The sequence below is a fragment of the Somniosus microcephalus genome, chromosome 18 (assembly GCF_052327205.1).
Source record: "Somniosus microcephalus isolate GS21.2 chromosome 18, FLI_Smic_1.0, whole genome shotgun sequence".
Lineage (NCBI taxonomy): Eukaryota > Metazoa > Chordata > Chondrichthyes > Squaliformes > Somniosidae > Somniosus > Somniosus microcephalus.
The window spans coordinates 71,978,241-71,999,448 of NC_141004.1; the positions used below are offsets into that span (position 1 = coordinate 71,978,241).

At 60.3% G+C, this 21,208-nt stretch overlaps 1 protein-coding gene across 2 annotated transcripts in view; it reads right to left on the reverse strand.

Annotated features, from left to right (window-relative positions):
* LOC147105372 (tetraspanin-2-like) overlaps positions 1–21,208 on the reverse strand; it is a 206,829-nt gene that overhangs the window by 59,675 nt on the left and 125,946 nt on the right. For both annotated transcript variants that reach the window (XM_086011669.1, XM_086011668.1), the window contains exons 3-5: positions 10,606–10,703; positions 2,105–2,179; positions 1,235–1,330 (exon numbers count right to left, since the gene is read on the reverse strand). In XM_086011669.1, coding sequence (XP_085867795.1) covers positions 1,235–1,330; positions 2,105–2,179; positions 10,606–10,703 — 269 coding nt within the window. The remainder of the gene's footprint in view (positions 1–1,234; positions 1,331–2,104; positions 2,180–10,605; positions 10,704–21,208) is intronic.

Sequence of the window (21,208 nt, forward strand, 5' to 3'; positions counted from 1 at the left end):
AAGGTGTGTACTCACCACACTGAGAATGTTTGGGTGAGTGTGTAAGGTGTGTACTCACCAGAGAATGTTTGAGGTGAGTGTGTAAGGTGTGTACTCACCACACTGAGGATGATTGGGGTGAGTGTGTAAGGTGTGTACTCACCACACTGAGGATGATTGGGGTGAGTGTGTAAGGTGTGTACTCACCACACTGAGGATGTTTGGGGTGAGTGTGTAAGGTGTGTACTCACTGCACTGAGGATGTTTGGGGTGAGTGTGTAAGGTGTGTACTCACCACACTGAGAATGTTTGGGGTGAGTGTGTAAGGTGTGTACTCACCACACTGAGGATGTTTGGGGTGAGGGTGTAAGGTGTGTACTCACCACACTGAGGATGTTTGGGGTGAGTGTGTAAGGTGTGTACTCACCACACTGAGGATGTTTGGGGTGAGTGTGTAAGGTGTGTACTCACCACACTGAGGATGTTTGGGGTGAGTGTGTAAGGTGTGTACTCACCACACTGAGGATGTTTGGGGTGAGTGTGTAAGGTGTGTACTCACCACACTGAGGATGTTTGGGGTGAGTGTGTAAGGTGTGTACTCACTGCACTGAGGATGTTTGGGGTGAGTGTGTAAGGTGTGTACTCACCACACTGAGAATGTTTGGGGTGAGTGTGTAAGGTGTGTACTCACCACACTGAGGATGATTGGGGTGAGTGTGTAAGGTGTGTACTCACCACACTGAGAATGTTTGGGGTGAGTGTGTAAGGTGTGTACTCACCACACTGAGGATGTTTGGGGTGCGTGTGTAAGGTGTGTACTCACCACACTGAGGATGTTTGGGGTGAGTGTGTAAGGTGTGTACTCACCACACTGAGGATGTTTGGGGTGAGTGTGTAAGGTGTGTACTCACTGCACTGAGGATGTTTGGGGTGAGTGTGTAAGGTGTGTACTCACCACACTGAGAATGTTTGGGGTGAGTGTGTAAGGTGTGTACTCACCACACTGAGGATGTTTGGGGTGAGTGTGTAAGGTGTGTACTCACCACTGAGAATGTTTGGGGTGAGTGTGTAAGGTGTGTACTCACCACACTGAGAATGTTTGGGGTGAGTGTGTAAGGTGTGTACTCACCACAGAGAATGTTTGGGGTGAGTTTGTAAGGTGTGTACTCACCACAGAGAATGTTTGAGGTGAGTGTGAAAGGTGTGTACTCACCACAGAGAATGTTTGAGGTGAGTGTGTAAGGTGTGTACTCACCACATTGTGAATGGCGCGCAGCGTCCTGTTGCCAGTTCCAGTTGTTCGGTAGGTTTGCAGAGAGTTGCTGTAGTAAACATTCATCTCATGCAGAATCTATCAGGCAATCAGAACAGACAGCTCAATTAAAGAGGGAGATCCACAACACGATATGGTGCAGGGAGAGAGAGAGTGAGACAGGAAGGGGAGAGAGAGAGTGAGACAGGAAGGGGAGAGAGAGAGTGAGACAGGAAGGGGAGAGAGAGAGTGAGACAGGAAGGGGAGAGATAGAGTGAGACAGGAAGGGGAGAGAGAGAGTGAGACAGGAAGGGGAGAGAGAGAGTGATATGATCAGCCATGATCTTGTTGAATGCCTGCTCCTATTTCTTATGTTCTTATGAGTAGGGAATGGGGGGGTGGGGACTGGAGGAGGGGGGGGTTGGGGAGTGGGGGTTTAAGGGGGAGGGTGGAGGTTGGGGAGTGGGTGTTGGGGGCAGGGGAGTGGAGGAGTGGGGGGTGGGGGAGTGGTGGTTGGGGAGTGGTGGAGGGGGGTTTGGGGAGTGGGGGGTTGGGGAGTGGGGGGTTGGAGGATGGGGAATGGGGAGGGGGTGTTGGGGAGGGGGAGTTTCGGGAGTGGGGGGTATGGGAATGGGGGAGGGGGGATTTGGGGGAGTGGAGGAGGGGGCTTTGGGGAGTGGGGGGTATGGGAATGGGGAGGGGGGGTTTGGGGGAATGGGGGAGGGGTTTTGGGGGGTGGGGGAGTATCCAACCCTGGAGCTAAGGCTGGAATGAACTGAGGATATGATTTTAAATTGGTGTTTATGTCCCATACATGGGACATGTCTGTTCTGGTGCTTCACCCATGGGCAGGCCGCAGTCAGAATACATCACCTCATGCTTGTTCAGAAATCCCCAGACTCCAGCCGTGATCTCAGCCGCAAAAATCACCAGCAGACACATGAAGAACTGGAAAGAGAAACCCAGCAGCGTTAGCAGTGAACCCCGATATCTGACCCCTGAGACACGCAGACCCCTGGCCCCAGACACACACCGAGTTCTGACCCATGACCCAAAACACATTGAGCCCTGAACCCAGTCACACACCGACCTCTGACCCCAGACACACACTGACCCCTGACCCCAAACACACAGCGACCCCTGACCCCAGACACACTGAACCGACCCCTAACCCCAGACACACACCAACCCCTGACCCCAAACACACAACGACCCCTGACCCCAGACACACTGAGCCCTGACCCCTAACCTCAGACACACACCAACCCCTGACCCCAGATACACACCGATCCCTGACACGACTCCAGACACACACCAACCCCTGCCCCCAAGAAACACAATTACATCTGACCCCTGACCCCAGGCACAAACCAATCCCAGCCACCAGAAAACATGCCAACCTTTGACCCCTGCCCCCAGAAAGCACACTTACCTCTGACTCCTAACTCCAGACATACACCGACCCCTGATCCCAGAAAACACACCAACCTCTGACTCCTGACCCCAGACACATACCGAGACCTGACCCATGATGCCAGACACAATCCGACCATTGACCACAGGCACACACCAACCATTGACCCCTGCCCCAGAAAACACACCAACCTCTGACCATAGAAAAGACACCAATCCCTGACCCCAGACACAATCTGACCCCGAAACACACTGACCCGTGACTCGTTACACACCGAGCCCTGACCCCGACAGACACCAACCCGACACCCCAGAAACACAAACAGTCCTGACCCAAGACTCACACTAAGCCCTGATCGCAGATATATCGACACTGACCCCAGACACACACCAATTGCTGACCCTGACATACACTGACCCCTGACCCTAACAAGTACATACTCTCTGCCTTGCTCTCTGTGGTGCTGGTTGTCCTGAAGGAGAGTGGAAAGTGGTGGTCTCCTTGACCAAGGAGTGGAGGAGAAGGAGAGACCCCAGACGACCACAAACCAGCAGCAACATCCACAACTGAGGTGCCTGGAGAGAGAAGAGGAGAGGGAAAAAGGAGGCCAACATCTACTAGAGGAGAGGCCTCTCCACCACTGCCTCCCCAAATTGGCCTCCATTCCGGGAGAGGGAGAGAGGGGAGAGAAACAGCATCCACACCAACTGCTTGGAAGGAGGGAAGGAGCGCTTTCTTCACTGAACATCTGCAGGTGGGTGTCATTTGGTGCATTCCCCAAAAGACTTTGTATTGTAGGTGGGGGGAGGAAAGAAGACCGGCCGGAAGACCAAGGGGTGTCTGTGTGTGTGCGTGTGTGTGGCTCTTGTAGTATACTAGGCCACACACACCACTAATAAGCGCCCCTTCCATTGCCTGGCCTGGGTCAGCTGGAGCTGCCTAGGTGAAGCCTTTTATTACATCGCGAAGACCTGGTGTAGGGCTGAGCCTGGGCATTCTCCAGCTTTCCCAGGTGAAGACATCTTCTCCCCCTGCCTGAAGACCACCAACAGAGACTTTATTTTTTTTTCCATCGGGGAGTGCACCCCTGCCGACACCCACCCACCTACCATCCTGAGTGGCGCCCCTGCCTTTGCGGCCTCCCTCCTTCCCACCCCCCTCTCTCTCTCTCTTTGTCTCTCTCTTTGTCTCTCTCAAGAGGCACCTCTTTTTTAACTTTTATTAATTGCCGCTTGAGCAGAGGGGAGAAGGCCCCTCTCCCAATTCCAATCAACAAGGGGAGAGGTGGGCCTTTAATTTAACAGCTCCCTCTGCTCAAGGGAGGACTTAAAAAACCGGAGGCCTTTTTTAATATCTGCAGGCCTGTGACTTGGGGTGGGTGTAGCTCTTCTTTAAAAATCCACCCCATAATGGCGACTACATCTTCGCCGGTGACGGGGCCAGCCAGGACTTATGCGGGAGTGGCAGCCACAGCCACAGCTGCTCCCGCTTCTTCTGCTGCCCCATCACCTTTCAAACTGATCACAAAAAAGCTTGGGGTGAAGAGCTACACCCACCCCACCATGACAATTGAGGCGTGCGTAAAGGCCATGGCTGGGGTTGTCGGCCCTTCAGCCATCCTCGCCGCCTCAAAAATGTACGGGAAGGCTGTGTTCTTCCTGGGGTCGGAGCGGGCGATGTCCCTGGCCGTCGCCAAGGGGCTCACCGTGGGCGGGACCTTCCTGCCGGTGGATCCTCTTGAGGCCACCGCGCGGAGGATCGTTATTTCCAACGTCCCGCCCTATATTTCTGGTGAGCTCCTCCTCCCCCACTTGCGCCAACTTGGGGAGGTGAGGTCGGGGATTGCACCTATCCCGCTCGGCTGCCGGGAAGCCAGCCTTCGGCACGTCTTCTCCTTCCGGCGCCAGGTCTTCATTCAGCTGGCACGAGAGGAGGACACCGACGGGGCATTTGTCGTCCTCCATGAGGGGACCGCCTATCGTGCCTTTTGGATGGCGGACGGTGTGCGGTGCCACGCCTGCAAGGAGGTGGGGCACATCAGAAAGAACTGCCCCGCCTCCAAGGCCGCCAGATCGTCTGGCGTGGCCGAAGCTGGCGCCGCCGCCGCTCCTCTCCCCGGGTCTGGCCGCGCCCCCCGAGCAACCGATGCGTGGTCATCGTCGGAGGCCGATGCCATCAAGGCCTCCGGCGGGGGGGAGGGAGTGCGTCCCGGCGGAAGGAAGGCGCGGGGGAAAGTCAAACACCTTAGGGTGGGTCCCCCCGCGGAGGGTGAGCCCCTGAATCTGGAGCCCCTGACACCCGCGCTCATCGCGGAGTTGGTCGGGGCAGACGAGGGTGGGAGGGACCTCGTGCCGGAGCCTGTGGTCGCGACCGCCGAGGCGGAAACGTTAATGCCTGCGGCCGGGCTCGGGCCCGAGGGACCCGACAAACCTGCTCCGCCGGAGGGAGCAGAGGAGGAGGCCCCTGCAGGTATGGAGGTCTCCCTCGCTCCCTCTGTGTTAAAAAGGCGCGACCCCCTAGAAGAGGAGGAGGACCGGGAGGAGGAAGGTCCCTCCGAACAGGGGGAGTCGTCGCCCGCCGCGGGTACTGCGCCCCCCCCCCACCGCTCTCACCATCACCGGCGATCGGCAGCGGTCGCCTGTCCCTCGGGAGGCTGAGGCAGATGTGTCTGTCCAGCACGTGCCTCCCGGGGATGGGGACAAGACCCTGCCCGTGGGGGGGGTCGCGGAACAACCCGCGGCAGAAATAGATCTTCTTTCGGTGCCGTTACCCCTCGACGGGTCGGGCGGCCTGGGGTCTGGGTCGGGCGAGTTCGAGGAAAGTGAGCTCGCCCAAAGCGACCCGGACATTTCCCAGGGGCTGCTCGACCTGGTCGAGGTTTTAGCCGAAGACACCCCATCTGCTGGGTCGGAGGCCGGTGGCGCAGAAGTGGAAGGCCCTCTGACTGTGTCTCTGGCGCCGGACGTCCTGGAGGAATTCGGATTTGTCTTCTCTCCGATTTCTCCGGTCGTTCTGGCGTCTGAGGCGGAGGGGGGCTCCGAACCGCCGCCGTCTTCTGGCCCAGCGCCCCCAGGGGAGCCCAGGGAGGAATCCTCTGCCACCGATCCTGGGGGTGGGATCCGGGCAGAGGCGGGGCCGGCCAACGCGGCCGAGCCGTTCGCTGCGCACTGCGCGACGGACGGGTCGGCCGCTGGTGGCGACCCCCCGGAGGAGGACAGGGACTCGGTGATGGGCGCGGAGGACGAGTTGGATTCCATCACCGACGAGGCGATGGATGACCTCGTGCCCCTCACCGAATCTCCCCTCATTCCCGTCGGGGAACTCCGGGATTTTGTGGCCGTGTGCCACGGTTGTCAGAACAAGACCCGGCTGGCCCTCGCCAGGTGGTCGGAGCTGGCGCTGCTCATCGGGTCGGTCCGCGCCGCCGTCAAGACCATGGGCGCGGACGCGGACGTGAGCCCGCTCGAGCTGCGTCGGCTCAGGTCGTTCCTCACTGGGCTGCTGAGGGAGTGGCGGTCAACTAGCGGCTGCGCTCCCTCCCCCCGTTAGGTGTAGGTAGAGGTGGCACTATGCTTCTGAGATGAAGATAACCATAGCCAGCCTCAACATCAATGGCAGCAGGGAGGCTCGCCGCAGATTTAATAACCTTTCGGTCCTTCGGGACAGGAAGTATGCGGTGTGCTTCCTGCAAGAAACCCACACCATTCCGGGAGATGAGGCCATGTGGCTCCTGGAGTGGCAAGGAGGGGTCAGCATGAGTCACCTCTCCAGCGCTTCCAGCGGGGTGGCTATCTTGCTGGCCCCGCATTTTTAGCCGGAGATCTTGGGGGTCAAGGAGCACGTGCCGGGCCGCTTGCTCCAGGTCACTGTTCGCCTGGGGGGCATGCCGCTCCATCTAGTGAACGTGTACGCCCCTCAGGGCAGTGCGCAGCAAGTGCGCTTCTTTGAAGAAGTGTCCGCTCTTCTGGGCTCCATCGATGCGGGCGAGTGCGTCATCCTCGGGGGGGATTTTAACTGCACCCTCGAGGCGAGGGACCGTAACGGTCCCCCGCGATGCCTGGCAGCGGTGGAGAAGTTGAGGGACCTGGTCAGGTCCTTCGACTTGGTGGACGTCTGGCGAAATCTCCATCCCGACTCCAGCGCCTTCACTAGCGTGAGGTCTGGAGGAGGAGGGTCCAGAATCGATCGCCTCTACATTTCCCGGGCGTACGTCTCCTGCGTTCTGGCGGCTTCCATGCGGCCGGTGCCGTGCACGGACCACCACCTGGTGTGGGCGGAGCTCGTTCCGCTGCGCGCGCGGGGGGGGTCCGCGTACTGGCACTTTAACAACCTGCTGCTGGAGGACGCACGGTTCCGGGATTCGTTTAGTCGGTTCTGGGCCGACTGGAGAAGGAAGCAGGGGGGCTTCCCCTCCTTGAGGCTGTGGTGGGGCGTGGGTAAGGCTCACGTCCGTCTCTTCTGTCAGGAGTACGCGAAGGGGTCGACCAAGAGGCGGGAGGCCCGGGTCGGGCGGTTGGAGAAGGAGGTGCTCGACCTGGAGTCCCGTCTCGGTCAAGTCATCGAGGACGTGGCCCTGTGGAAGGTGTACAAAGAGAAGAAGGGCGCGCTGAAGGACCTGCAGCTCGTCGGGTCCCGAGGCGCGAACGTGAGGTCGCGGATCCAGTTCCTGCGGGACCTGGACCGCGGCTCCCCCTTCTTCTACTCGCTGGAAAAAAGACGGGGGGTCCGTAAGCAGCTCTTGGGGCTGCTGGCCGACGACGGATCTCCGGTCTCGGATCCGGAGGGAATCAGCGCGGAGACCCGCGCCTATTACGGGGCTCTGTTCTCTCCGGATCCGTCCAGCGAGGATGCGCGCAGAGTTTTGTGGGAGGACCTGCCGAAGGTCGGCCTGGAGGGCGCCGAAAAATTGGATGCTCCTCTGAGTCTGGAGGAGCTGACCGGCGCCCTCCGCCAGCTCTCCAGGGGAAAGTCCCCGGGGCTGGACGGGCTGACCGTGGAGTTCCACAGGGCGTTCTGGGACGTCTTGGGGGGCGACTACGCGTGGGTCCTGGGGGAAAGTTTGGCGTCCGGGGAGATGCCCCTCTCTTGGCGCAGGGTGGTTATTGTCCTGCTGCCTAAGAAGGGTGATCTCCGCCTCCTTAAGAACTGGCGCCCGGTCTCCCTCCTCAGCACGGACTACTAAATTTTTGCCAGGGCCATGTCTGCTCGCCTTGGCACCGTGCTGGCCCACATGATCCACCCCGACCAGTACTACACGGTCCCAGGCCGGACTATCCACAATAACATCCATCTGGTCTGGGACCTGGTCCACCATTCCCAGAGGGCTGGTCTGTCGGTCGCCTTCCTTTCCCTGGATCAGGAGAAGGCGTTCGACAGGGTGGATCACGAGTATCTCTTCGGGACTCTGCGCGCATTCGGGTTCGGGACGCATTTTGTCGCCTGGATCCGACTTCTGTACGCTGCCGCGGAGTGTCTGATTAAAGTTAACGGGTCCTTGACGGCGCCCCTTCGCTTCGGGAGGGGGGTGCGTCAGGGATGCCCCATGTCCGGTCAGTTATACGCCGTTTGCGTAGAGCCTTTCCTGCGCCTCTTGCGGAAGAGGTTGACGGGACTGGCTCTGCAAGGGCCGGGCGTGGAGGTGGTCCTCTTGGCTTACGCCGATGACGTGCTCCTCACGGTCACGGATCCCGCTGACTTGCGGAGGATGCGGGAATGCCAGCAGATTTACTCGGACGCATCCTCCGCCAAGATCAACTGGGAGAAATGTTCTGGACTCCTGGTGGGTCAGTGGCGGGTGGACTCCCTGCCGGAGGAGTTCAGGTCCTTTGCCTGGAGCACCACGCACCTCCTCTACTTGGGAGTCTACCTTAGCCCTGCCGAGGACGCCTGGCCGGTGAACTGGCAAGAGTTGGAGGCCAAAGTCACCACTCGCTTAGGACGCTGGACAGGACTGCTCCGAGTGTTGTCCTACAGGGGTCGAGTGATGGTCATAAACCAACTGGTGGCCGCCATGGTGTGGTACCGGTTTGTTACTTTGATCCCTCCCCCTGCGTTTGTCGCCAAGATACAGAAGAAGCTCGTCGACTTCTTCTGGGACAAAAGGAAGCACTGGGTCTCTGCCGCGGTTCTGAGTCTCCCGCTTAGGGAGGGTGGTCAGGCGCTGGTGGGCCTTCGCACCCAGGCTGCGACTTTCCGTCTTCAGACGCTGCAGAGATACCTGTACATCGAGAATCCTCCAAGATGGTGTGCGCTGGCGACGTATTTTTTCCACCAGCTGCACGGCCTCAATTATGACATGCAGCTCCTGTTTGTGAAAGTGGGCGGCACGCGTGCCGGCCTGCGGGAGCTGCCTGTCTTCTACCAGGAACTGCTATGGGTTTGGAACTACGTCGCTTCCAGGCGGAGCTCTCCCCCGTCAGGAATGGCGGCTGTCCTTCGGGAGCCGCTGTTCAGGAATCCGCACCTCCACGTCCGCGGGTTCGGGTGGCTGGCGGAACGCAGGGCTGTGCCTGGCAAGGTGACTAGAGTCGGGGACCTGCTCGATGGCGGAGGAGCGGGCTGGATGGCGCCGGAGGAGTTGGCGCGGCGCATGTCTTGGGCCAACATCCGGCTCGCGGTCAAAGCCATCGAGTCGATAAAAACGATACTGCGCCCCGACGCCATAAGGTGCATCGAGGCGGCTCAAGCGTGTGGGGCGATCCCGTCCGAGCTTTCCCCCGTTCGGACGGAATTCCTTATCGGCGCCCAGCCCCGAAACTCCCCTCGGGAACCGGCGCCTCATAACTTGAGCCGTCTCGAGGAAATACCCTCCATGCCTTTGCATTCCGCACGGAGGTGTTTCCTGTACGGGCTGCTCCTGCACACGTTCCACTTTGTCATCTTCGCCTGCCGTCCGGACGTGGCGTGCCGTCTTGCCTTCCGGCGGAGGCGGAGGTCCCCGATGGAGGGCTCTCTATGCGGGAGTCCTCCCTTGTTCTATTGGGGACTTGGCCTGGAGGGTGTTGCACGGAGCAGTCCCGTGCAACATAGTTTTAAGTAGGTTCACGGACTCCCAGGCCGCCTGTTTGTTCTGCGGCCTGGAGGAGTCCGTTTTTCACATTTACGCTGAGTGTGAGAGGTTGCAGCCCCTCTTCCATTATTTGAAGGGGCTGCTCCTCGATTTTTGGTTGCACTTCAGTCCCACGCTCTTGATCTACAGTCACCCGGTGCGGAGGGGAGCGGGCAGGTTGGAGGACCTCCTCGTGGGTCTGCTCCTGGGCCTGGCCAAGAAAGCCATCAATTGGTCCAGGCAGCGGGCGGTCGAGCGGGTCGTCCGGCCAGATTGCCTCCCTCTCTTCCGCGCCCATGTTCGCGCCCGGGTGGCCCTGGAGATGGAGCACGCGGTGTCCGCCGGCACGCTCGAGGACTTCCGCGACCGGTGGGCGCCGCGGGGACTGGAGTGCATAATTGATTTGAATAACCAAATTATGATTTGATTTGTTAACATTTATTTAAAGTTCTATTAGTTACAGCTTATTTGTCTATTTTTTGATTGGTGCTACCAAAAGAGGAACAAGTATATACCAACCTCTGGTCCCAGACACAGAACGACCCAGACACACACCGACCTCTGAACCCGACAAATACACACCGACCCCTGAACCCAACAAACACATACCGACCCCTGAACCCGACAAACACATACCGACCCCTGAACCCGACAAACACATACCGACCCCTGAACCCGACAAACACATACCGACCCCTGAACCCAGACACACACATACCGACCCCTGAACCCAGACACACACATACCGACCCCTGAACCCGACACACACACACCGAACCCTAAACCCAGACACACACACACCGACCCCTGAAACCGACAAACACACACCGACCCCTGAACCTGACAAACACACACCGACCCCTGAACCCAGACATATGCTGCCCGTTGCCCCCTGACTCTGGCAATACTTACTGCTCCGAGTAAACACTGCGATTCATGAACAGCTCCACAACATCCGAAAAACCCCACCAGCATCATCAAGGCCCCTGTTCCAATCAGTGTGTATATTCCTGGAAAACAGCAAGGAGTGAGTCAGACTGACGGCCGATTATTTCCCCAGACGAGAGCAGAGTAAGGGCCGGGGTGTCAGGGAGCAAATAGAAAGAACGCTTGGCCGATTTGAAGTGAAGCTCCCAGGTTCCTTGACAGCACAATGACATGACTGTTCCTAGCCTAATTCTGGCTCTGACAAGGAGGCTGAGAGAGCAGGCCATTGACGGGAAATGGTATTTCAAAATGGGTGGCCTGGCTGGAAGGCGATGGGAAGGTGGGCCCCGATTGGAGACGTTAAATGCACACCCTCCCTCCTCACCTCACACTCCCTCTGTTCACTGCAGCCAATAAGCCCATCCTCCTCTCGCTGTGCTGCTCCTGCACCCAGTGTGTGAGGGCGGAGGCTGGGACTGTGCATGAGGACAGTGTGTGATGGGGAAGTTATATCCGTGTGTCTTAATGTTGTGTCCTTCAATAATCAGACAACAGACTGCAGATAACGATCAACAGGTGTTTACTGACAGCACGCGAGGGCAGCGATAGTGTGTGAGGGGGGACAGTGTGTGAGGGGGACAGTGTGTGAGGGGGGACAGTGTGTGAGGGGGACAGTGTGTGAGGGGGGACAGTGTGTGAGGGGGGACAGTGTGTGAGGGGGGACAGTGTGTGAGGGGGACAGTGTGTGAGGGGGGACAGTGTGTGAGGGGGACAGTGTGTGAGGGGGGACAGTGTGTGAGGGGGGACAGTGTGTGAGGGGGGACAGTGTGTGAGGGGGACAGTGTGTGAGGGAGGACAGTGTGTGAGGGGGACAGTGTGTGAGGGGGGACAGTGTGTGAGGGGGGACAGTGTGTGAGGGGGGACAGTGTGTGAGGGGGACAGTGTGTGAGGGAGGACAGTGTGTGAGGGGGGACAGTGTGTGAGGGGGGACAGTGTGTGAGGGGGGACAGTGTGTGAGGGGGGACAGTGTGTGAGGGAGGACAGTGTGTGAGGGGGACAGTGTGTGAGGGGGGACAGTGTGTGAGGGAGGACAGTGTGTGAGGGGGACAGTGTGTGAGGGGGAACAGTGTGTGAGGGGGACAGTGTGTGAGGGGGGACAGTGTGTGAGGGGGACAGTGTGTGAGTGAGGACAGTGTGTGAGGGGGGACAGTGTGTGAGGGGGACAGTGTGTGAGGGGGACAGTGTGTGAGGGGGGACAGTGTGTGAGGGGGGACAGTGTGTGAGGGGGACAGTGTGTGAGGGGGGACAGTGTGTGAGGGGGGACAGTGTGTGAGGGGGGACAGTGTGTGAGGGGGACAGTGTGTGAGGGGGGACAGTGTGTGAGGGGGGACAGTGTGTGAGGGGGGACAGTGTGTGAGGGGGGACAGTGTGTGAGGGGGGACAGTGTGTGAGGGGGACAGTGTGTGAGGGGGACAGTGTGTGAGGACAGTGTGTGAGGGGGACAGTGTGTGAGGGAGGACAGTGTGTGAGGGGGGACAGTGTGTGAGGGGGGACAGTGTGTGAGGGGGACAGTGTGTGAGGGGGGACAGTGTGTGACGGGGACAGTGTGTGAGGAGGGACAGTGTGTGAGGGGGGACAGTGTGTGAGGGGGGACAGTGTGTGAGGGGGGACAGTGTGTGAGGGGGACAGTGTGTGAGGAGGGACAGTGTGTGAGGGGGGACAGTGTGTGAGGGGGGACAGTGTGTGAGGGGGACAGTGTGTGAGGGGGGACAGTGTGTGAGGACAGTGTGAAAAAGGCAGACACAGGCAGACCAGGCTGCCAAGAGAGGACAGGATATGCTCGCACTGCAGTCAGGGAGTGGTGGAGACAGAGATGCACTTCCTCACAGCTTGTGGAAAATATCAGGGCATCAGGGAGAATTTCTACCAAAAATTCTCACAAATATGCCCTGATTTCAGAAATCTGAATGACAACCAAAAACTCCCATTCCTACTGGGAGAGGAGAGAAGCTGTATAACACTGGCGGCACGCTATGTTACAGCTTGCCATGAACAGAGAGCCAACCAGTAAACTAAGAAAAGAATATATATAAACAATGCGAATGTATATTTATACACTCAGGGATATACCTGTTTATACACTGTATGAATAGAACTGCGTTTATGTGGTAAACCATAAATGTATTTTGATGCTTTGGCAACATAAGATGTAACTTATCATGCCAATAAAGCGATTTGAATTGTGAATTGTGAATTGTGTGAGGACAGTGTGTGAGGGGGACAGTGTGTGAGGGAGGACAGTGTGTGAGGGGGACAGTGTGTGAGGGAGGACAGTGTGTGAGGGGGACAGTGTGTGAGGGGGGACAGTGTGTGAGGGGGACAGTGTGTGAGGGGGGACAGTGTGTGAGGGGGGACAGTGTGTGACGGGGACAGTGTGTGAGGGGGTCAGTGTGTGAGGGGGGACAGTGTGTGAGGGGGGACAGTGTGTGACGGGGACAGTGTGTGACGGGGACAGTGTGTGAGGGGGACAGTGTGTGAGGGGGACAGTGTGTGAGGGGGACAGTGTGTGAGGACAGTGTGTGAGGGGGGACAGTGTGTGAGGGGGGACAGTGTGTGAGGGGGGACAGTGTGTGAGGGGGACAGTGTGTGAGGGGGGACAGTGTGTGAGGGGGGACAGTGTGTGAGGGGGACAGTGGGTGAGGGGGACAGTGTGTGAGGGGGGACAGTGTGTGAGGGGGGGACAGTGGGTGAGGGGGACAGTGTGTGAGGGGGACAGTGTGTGAGGGGGGACAGTGTGTGAGGGGGACAGTGTGTGAGGGGGACAGTGTGTGAGCGGGGACAGTGGGTGAGGGGGACAGTGTGTGAGGGGGACAGTGTGTGAGGGGGGACAGTGTGTGAGGGGGACAGTGTGTGAGGGGGACAGTGTGTGAGGACAGTGTGTGAGGGGGGACAGTGTGTGAGGGGGACAGTGTGTGAGGGGGGACAGTGTGTGAGGGGGGACAGTGTGTGAGGACAGTGTGTGAGGGGGGACAGTGTGTGAGGGGGACAGTGTGTGAGGGGGACAGTGTGTGAGGGGGGACAGTGTGTGAGGGGGACAGTGTGTGAGGGGGGACAGTGTGTGAGGGGGACAGTGTGTGAGGACAGTGTGTGAGGGGGGACAGTGTGTGAGGGGGACAGTGTGTGAGGGGGGACAGTGTGTGAGGACAGTGTGTGAGGGGGGACAGTGTGTGAGCGGGGACAGTGTGTGAGGGGGACAGTGTGTGAGGGGGACAGTGTGTGAGCGGGACAGTGTGTGAGGGCGACAGTGTGTGAGGGGGACAGTGTGTGAGGGGGGACAGTGTGTGAGGGGGACAGTGTGTGAGGACAGTGTGTGAGGGGGACAGTGTGTGAGGGGGGACAGTGTGTGAGGACAGTGTGTGAGGGGGACAGTGTGTGAGGGGGACAGTGTGTGAGGACAGTGTGTGAGGGGGACAGTGTGTGAGGGGGGACATTGTGTGAGGGGGGACAGTGTGTGAGGGGGGACAGTGTGTGAGGGGGACAGTGTGTGAGGGGGACAGTGTGTGAGGGGGACAGTGTGTGAGGGGGACAGTGTGTGAGGGGGACAGTGTGTGAGGACAGTGTGTGAGGGGGACAGTGTGTGAGGGGGGACATTGTGTGAGGGGGACAGTGTGTGAGGGGGGACAGTGTGTGAGGGGGGACATTGTGTGAGGGGGACAGTGTGTGAGGGGGACAGTGTGTGAGGGGGGACAGTGTGTGAGGGGGGACAGTGTGTGAGGGGGACAGAGGGGGGACAGTGTGTGAGGACAGTGTGTGAGGGGGACAGTGTGTGAGGGGGGACAGTGTGTGAGGGGGGACAGTGTGTGAGGGGGACAGTGTGTGAGGGGGGACATTGTGTGAGGGGGACAGTGTGTGAGGGGGACAGTGTGTGAGGGGGGACAGTGTGTGAGGGGGGACAGTGTGTGAGGGGGGACAGTGTGTGAGGGGGACAGTGTGTGAGGACAGTGTGTGAGGGGGGACAGTGTGTGAGGGGGGACAGTGTGTGAGGGGGGACAGGGGACAGTGTGTGAGGGGGACAGTGTGTGAGGGGGGACAGTGTGTGAGGGGGACAGTGTGTGAGGGGGACAGGGGACAGTGTGTGAGGGGGACAGTGTGTGAGGGGGACAGTGTGTGAGGAGGGACAGTGTGTGAGGGGGACAGGGGACAGTGTGTGAGGGGGACAGTGTGTGAGGGGGGACAGTGTGTGAGGGGGGACAGTGTGTGAGGGGGACAGTGTGTGAGGGGGGACAGTGTGTGAGGGGGACAGTGTGTGAGGGGGACAGTGTGTGAGGGGGGACAGTGTGTGAGGGGGGACAGTGTGTGAGGGGGACAGTGTGTGAGGGGGGGACAGTGTGTGAGGGGGGACATTGTGTGAGGGGGACAGTGTGTGAGGGGGGACAGTGTGTGAGGGGGGACATTGTGTGAGGGGGACAGTGTGTGAGGGGGGGACAGTGTGTGAGGGGGACAGTGTGTGAGGGGGACAGTGTGTGAGGACAGTGTGTGAGGGGGGACAGTGTGTGAGGGGGGACAGTGTGTGAGGGGGACAGTGTGTGAGGGGGGACAGTGTGTGAGGGGGGACAGTGTGTGAGGGGGACAGTGTGTGAGGGGGACAGTGTGTGAGGGGGACAGTGTGTGAGGACAGTGTGTGAGGGGGACAGTGTGTGAGGGGGGACAGTGTGTGAGGGGGGACAGTGTGTGAGGGGGACATTGTGTGAGGGGGGACAGTGTGTGAGGGACATTGTGTGAGGGGGACAGTGTGTGAGGGGGGACAGTGTGTGAGGGACAGTGTGTGAGGGGGGACAGTGTGTGAGGGGGACAGTGTGTGAGGGGGGACAGTGTGTGAGGGGGGACAGTGTGTGAGGGGGACAGTGTGTGAGGGGGACAGTGTGTGAGGGGGGACAGTGTGTGAGGGGGACAGTGTGTGAGGGGGGACAGTGTGTGAGGGGGACAGTGTGTGAGGGGGGACAGTGTGTGAGGGGGGACAGTGTGTGAGGGGGGACAGTGTGTGAGGGGGACAGTGTGTGAGGGGGACAGTGTGTGAGGGGGGACAGTGTGTGAGGGGGACAGTGTGTGAGGGGGACAGTGTGTGAGGGGGGACAGTGTGTGAGGACAGTGTGTGAGGGGGGACAGTGTGTGAGGGGGGACAGTGTGTGAGGGGGACAGTGTGTGAGGGGAGGGGGGACAGTGTGTGAGGGGGACAGTGTGTGAGGGGGGACATTGTGTGAGGGGGGACAGTGTGTGAGGGGGGGACAGTGTGTGAGGGGGACAGTGTGTGAGGGGGACAGTGTGTGAGGGGGACAGTGTGTGAGGGGGGACAGTGTGTGAGGGGGGACAGTGTGTGAGGGGGGACAGTGTGTGAGGGGGACAGTGTGTGAGGGGGGACAGTGTGTGAGGGGGACAGTGTGTGAGGGGGACAGTGTGTGAGGGGGACAGTGTGTGAGGGGGACAGTGTGTGAGGGGGACAGTGTGTGAGGGGGGACAGTGTGTGAGGGGGACAGTGTGTGAGGGGGACAGTGTGTGAGGGGGGACAGTGTGTGAGGGGGACAGTGTGTGAGGGGGACAGTGTGTGAGGGGGGACAGTGTGTGAGGGGGGACAGTGTGTGAGGGGGACAGTGTGTGAGGACAGTGTGTGAGGGGGACAGTGTGTGAGGGGGGACAGTGTGTGAGGGGGACAGTGTGTGAGGGGGACAGTGTGTGAGGGGGGACAGTGTGTGAGGGGGGACAGTGTGTGAGGGGGACAGTGTGTGAGGGGGACAGTGTGTGAGGGGGGACAGGGGACAGTGTGTGAGGGGGACAGTGTGTGAGGGGGGGACAGTGTGTGAGGGGGACAGTGTGTGAGGGGGACGTGTGTGAGGGGGACAGGGACAGTGTGTGAGGGGGACAGTGTGTGAGGGGGACAGTGTGTGAGGAGGGGACAGTGTGTGAGGGGGACAGTGGACAGTGTGTGAGGGGGACAGTGTGTGAGGGGGGACAGTGTGTGAGGGGGACAGTGTGTGAGGGGGACAGTGTGTGAGGGGGGACAGTGTGTGAGGGGGGACAGTGTGTGAGGGGGACAGTGTGTGAGGGGGGACAGTGTGTGAGGGGGACAGTGTGTGAGGGGGACAGTGTGTGAGGGGGGACAGTGTGTGAGGGGGGACAGTGTGTGAGGGGGACAGTGTGTGAGGGGGACAGTGTGTGAGGGGGACAGTGTGTGAGGGGGGACAGTGTGTGAGGGGGGACAGTGTGTGAGGGGGACAGTGTGTGAGGGGGACAGTGTGTGAGGGGGACAGTGTGTGAGGACAGTGTGTGAGGGGGGACAGTGTGTGAGGGGGGACAGTGTGTGAGGGGGACAGTGTGTGAGGGGGGACAGTGTGTGAGGGGGGACAGTGTGTGAGGGGGACAGTGTGTGAGGGGGACAGTGTGTGAGGGGGACAGTGTGTGAGGGGGACAGTGTGTGAGGGACAGTGTGTGAGGGGGACAGTGTGTGAGGGGGGACAGTGTGTGAGGGGGACAGTGTGTGAGGGGGGACAGTGTGTGAGGGGGGACAGTGTGTGAGGGGGACAGTGTGTGAGGGGACAGTGTGTGAGGGGGACAGTGTGTGAGGGGGGACAGTGTGTGAGGACAGTGTGTGAGGGGGACAGTGTGTGAGGGGGACAGTGTGTGAGGGGGGACAGTGTGTGAGGGGGACAGTGTGTGAGGGGGACAGTGTGTGAGGGGGACAGTGTGTGAGGGGGACAGTGTGTGAGGGGGGACAGTGTGTGAGGGGGACAGTGTGTGAGGGGGGACAGTGTGTGAGGGGGACAGTGTGTGAGGGGGGGACAGTGTGTGAGGGGGACAGTGTGTGAGGGGGGACAGTGTGTGAGGGGGACAGTGTGTGAGGGGGACAGTGTGTGAGGGGGGACAGTGTGTGAGGGGGACAGTGTGTGAGGGGGACAGTGTGTGAGGGGGGACAGTGTGTGAGGGGGACAGTGTGTGAGGGGGGACAGTGTGTGAGGGACAGTGTGTGAGGGGGGACAGTGTGTGAGGGGGACAGTGTGTGAGGGGGACAGTGTGTGAGGGGGACAGTGTGTGAGGGGGGACAGTGTGTGAGGGGGACAGTGTGTGAGGGGGACAGTGTGTGAGGGGGGACAGTGTGTGAGGGGGGACAGTGTGTGAGGGGGGACAGTGTGTGAGGGGGGACAGTGTGTGAGGGGGACAGTGTGTGAGGGGGGACAGTGTGTGAGGGGGACAGTGTGTGAGGGGGACAGTGTGTGAGGGGGGACAGTGTGTGAGGGGGACAGTGTGTGAGGGGGACAGTGTGTGAGGGGGGACAGTGTGTGAGGGGGACAGTGTGTGAGGGGGACAGTGTGTGAGGGGGGACAGTGTGTGAGGGGGGACAGTGTGTGAGGGGGGACAGTGTGTGAGGGGGACAGTGTGTGAGGGGGACAGTGTGTGAGGGGGGACAGTGTGTGAGGGGGACAGTGTGTGAGGGGGACAGTGTGTGAGGGGGGACAGTGTGTGAGGGGGACAGTGTGTGAGGGGGACAGTGTGTGAGGGGGGACAGTGTGTGAGGGGGGACAGTGTGTGAGGGGGGGACAGTGAGTGTGTGAGGGGGACAGTGTGTGAGGGGGGACAGTGTGTGAGGGGGACAGTGTGTGAGGGGGGACAGTGTGTGAGGGGGGACAGTGTGTGAGGGGGGACAGTGTGTGAGGGGGGACAGTGTGTGAGGGGGGACAGTGTGTGAGGGGGACAGTGTGTGAGGGGGACAGTGTGTGAGGGGGGACAGTGTGTGAGGGGGACAGTGTGTGAGGGGGGACAGTGTGTGAGGGGGACAGTGTGTGAGGGGGACAGTGTGAGGGGGACAGTGTGTGAGGGGGGGGACAGTGTGTGAGGGGGGACAGTGTGTGAGGGGGGACAGTGTGTGAGGGGGACAGTGTGTGAGGGGGGACAGTGTGTGAGGGGGGACAGTGTGTGAGGGGGACAGTGTGTGAGGGGGGACAGTGTGTGAGGGGGGACAGTGTGTGAGGGGGACAGTGTGTGAGGGGGGACAGTGTGTGAGGGGGACAGTGTGTGAGGGGGGACAGTGTGTGAGGGGGGACAGTGTGTGAGGACAGTGTGTGAGGGGGACAGTGTGTGAGGGGGGACAGTGTGTGAGGGGGGACAGTGTGTGAGGGGGACAGTGTGTGAGGGGGGACAGTGTGTGAGGGGGGACAGTGTGTGAGGGGGACAGTGTGTGAGGGGGACAGTGTGTGAGGGGGGACAGTGTGTGAGGGGGGACAGTGTGTGAGGGGGGACAGTGTGTGAGGGGGGACAGTGTGTGAGGGGGGACAGTGTGTGAGGGGGACAGTGTGTGAGGGGACAGTGTGTGAGGGGGACAGTGTGTGAGGGGGACAGTGTGTGAGGGGGGGACAGTGTGTGAGGGGGGACAGTGTGTGAGGGGGACAGTGTGTGAGGGGGACAGTGTGTGAGGGGGACAGTGTGTGAGGGGGACAGTGTGTGAGGGGGGACAGTGTGTGAGGGGGACAGTGTGTGAGGGGGGACAGTGTGTGAGGGGGGACAGTGTGTGAGGGGGACAGTGTGTGAGGGGGGACAGTGTGTGAGGGGGACAGTGTGTGAGGGGGACAGTGTGTGAGGGGGACAGTGTGTGAGGGGGACAGTGTGTGAGGGGGGACAGTGTGTGAGGGGGGACAGTGTGTGAGGGGGACAGTGTGTGAGGGGGACAGTGTGTGAGGGGGGACAGTGTGTGAGGGGGACAGTGTGTGAGGGGGGGACAGTGTGTGAGGGGGGACAGTGTGTGTGAGGGGGGGACAGTGTGTGAGGAGGTGACAGTGTGTGAGGGGGGACAGTGTGTGAGGGGGACAGTGTGTGAGGGGACAGTGTGTGAGGGGGACAGTGTGTGAGGGGGACAGTGTGTGAGGGGGGACAGTGTGTGAGGGGGACAGTGTGTGAGGGGGGACAGTGTGTGAGGGGGGACAGTGTGTGAGGGGGACAGTGTGTGAGGGGACAGTGTGTGAGGGGGACAGTGTGTGAGGGGGGACAGTGTGTGAGGGGGGACAGTGTGTGAGGGGGGACAGTGTGTGAGGGGGGACAGTGTGTGAGGGGGACAGTGTGTGAGGGGGACAGTGTGTGAGGACAGTGTGTGAGGGGGGACAGTGTGTGAGGGGGGACAGTGTGTGAGGGGGGACAGTGTGTGAGGGGGGACAGTGTGTGAGGGGGACAGTGTGTGAGGGGGACAGTGTGTGAGGGGGGACAGTGTGTGAGGGGGGACAGTGTGTGAGGGGGACAGTGTGTGAGGGGGACAGTGTGTGAGGGGGGACAGTGTGTGAGGGGGGACAGTGTGTGAGGACAGTGTGTGAGGGGGGACAGTGTGTGAGGGGGACAGTGTGTGAGGGGGGACAGTGTGTGAGGGGGACAGTGTGTGAGGGGGACAGTGTGTGAGGGGGGACAGTGTGTGAGGGGGGACAGTGTGTGAGGGGGGACAGTGTGTGAGGGGGGACAGTGTGTGAGGGGGACAGTGTGTGAGGGGGGACAGTGTGTGAGGGGGGACAGTGTGTGAGGGGGGACAGTGTGTGAGGGGGGACAGTGTGTGAGGGGGGACAGTGTGTGAGGGGGACAGTGTGTGAGGGGGACAGTGTGTGAGGGGGGACAGTGTGTGAGGGGACAGTGTGTGAGGGGGACAGTGTGTGAGGGGGACAGTGTGTGAGGGGGGACAGTGTGTGAGGGGGGACAGTGTGTGAGGGGGACAGGTGAGTGTGAGGGGGACAGTGTGTGAGGGGGACAGTGTGTGAGGGGGGACAGTGTGTGAGGGGGACAGTGTGTGAGGGGGGACAGTGTGTGAGGGGGGACAGTGTGTGAGGGGGACAGTGTGTGAGGGGGACAGTGTGTGAGGGGGGACAGTGTGTGAGGGGGACAGTGTGTGAGGGGGACAGTGTGTGAGGGACAGTGTGTGAGGGGGGACAGTGTGTGAGGGGGACAGTGTGTGAGGGGGACAGTGTGTGAGGGGGACAGTGTGTGAGGGGGGACAGTGTGTGAGGGGGACAGTGTGTGAGGGGGACAGTGTGTGAGGGGGGACAGTGTGTGAGGGGGACAGTGTGTGAGGGGGACAGTGTGTGAGGGGGGACAGTGTGTGAGGGGGGACAGTGTGTGAGGGGGGACAGTGTGTGAGGGGGACAGTGTGTGAGGGGGGACAGTGTGTGAGGGGGACAGTGTGTGAGGGGGGACAGTGTGTGAGGGGGACAGTGTGTGAGGGACAGTGTGTGAGGGGGACAGTGTGTGAGGGGGGACAGTGTGTGAGGGGGGACAGTGTGTGAGGGGGACAGTGTGTGAGGGGGACAGTGTGAGGGGGGACAGTGTGTGAGGGGGACAGTGTGTGAGGGGGACAGTGTGTGAGGGGGGACAGTGTGAGGGGGGACAGTGTGTGAGGGGGACAGTGTGTGAGGGGGGACAGTGTGTGAGGGACAGTGTGTGAGGGGGACAGTGTGAGGGGGACAGTGTGTGAGGGGGGACAGTGTGGAGGGGGGACAGTGTGTGAGGGGGGACAGTGTGTGAGGGGGGACAGTGTGTGAGGGGGACAGTGTGTGAGGGGGGACAGTGT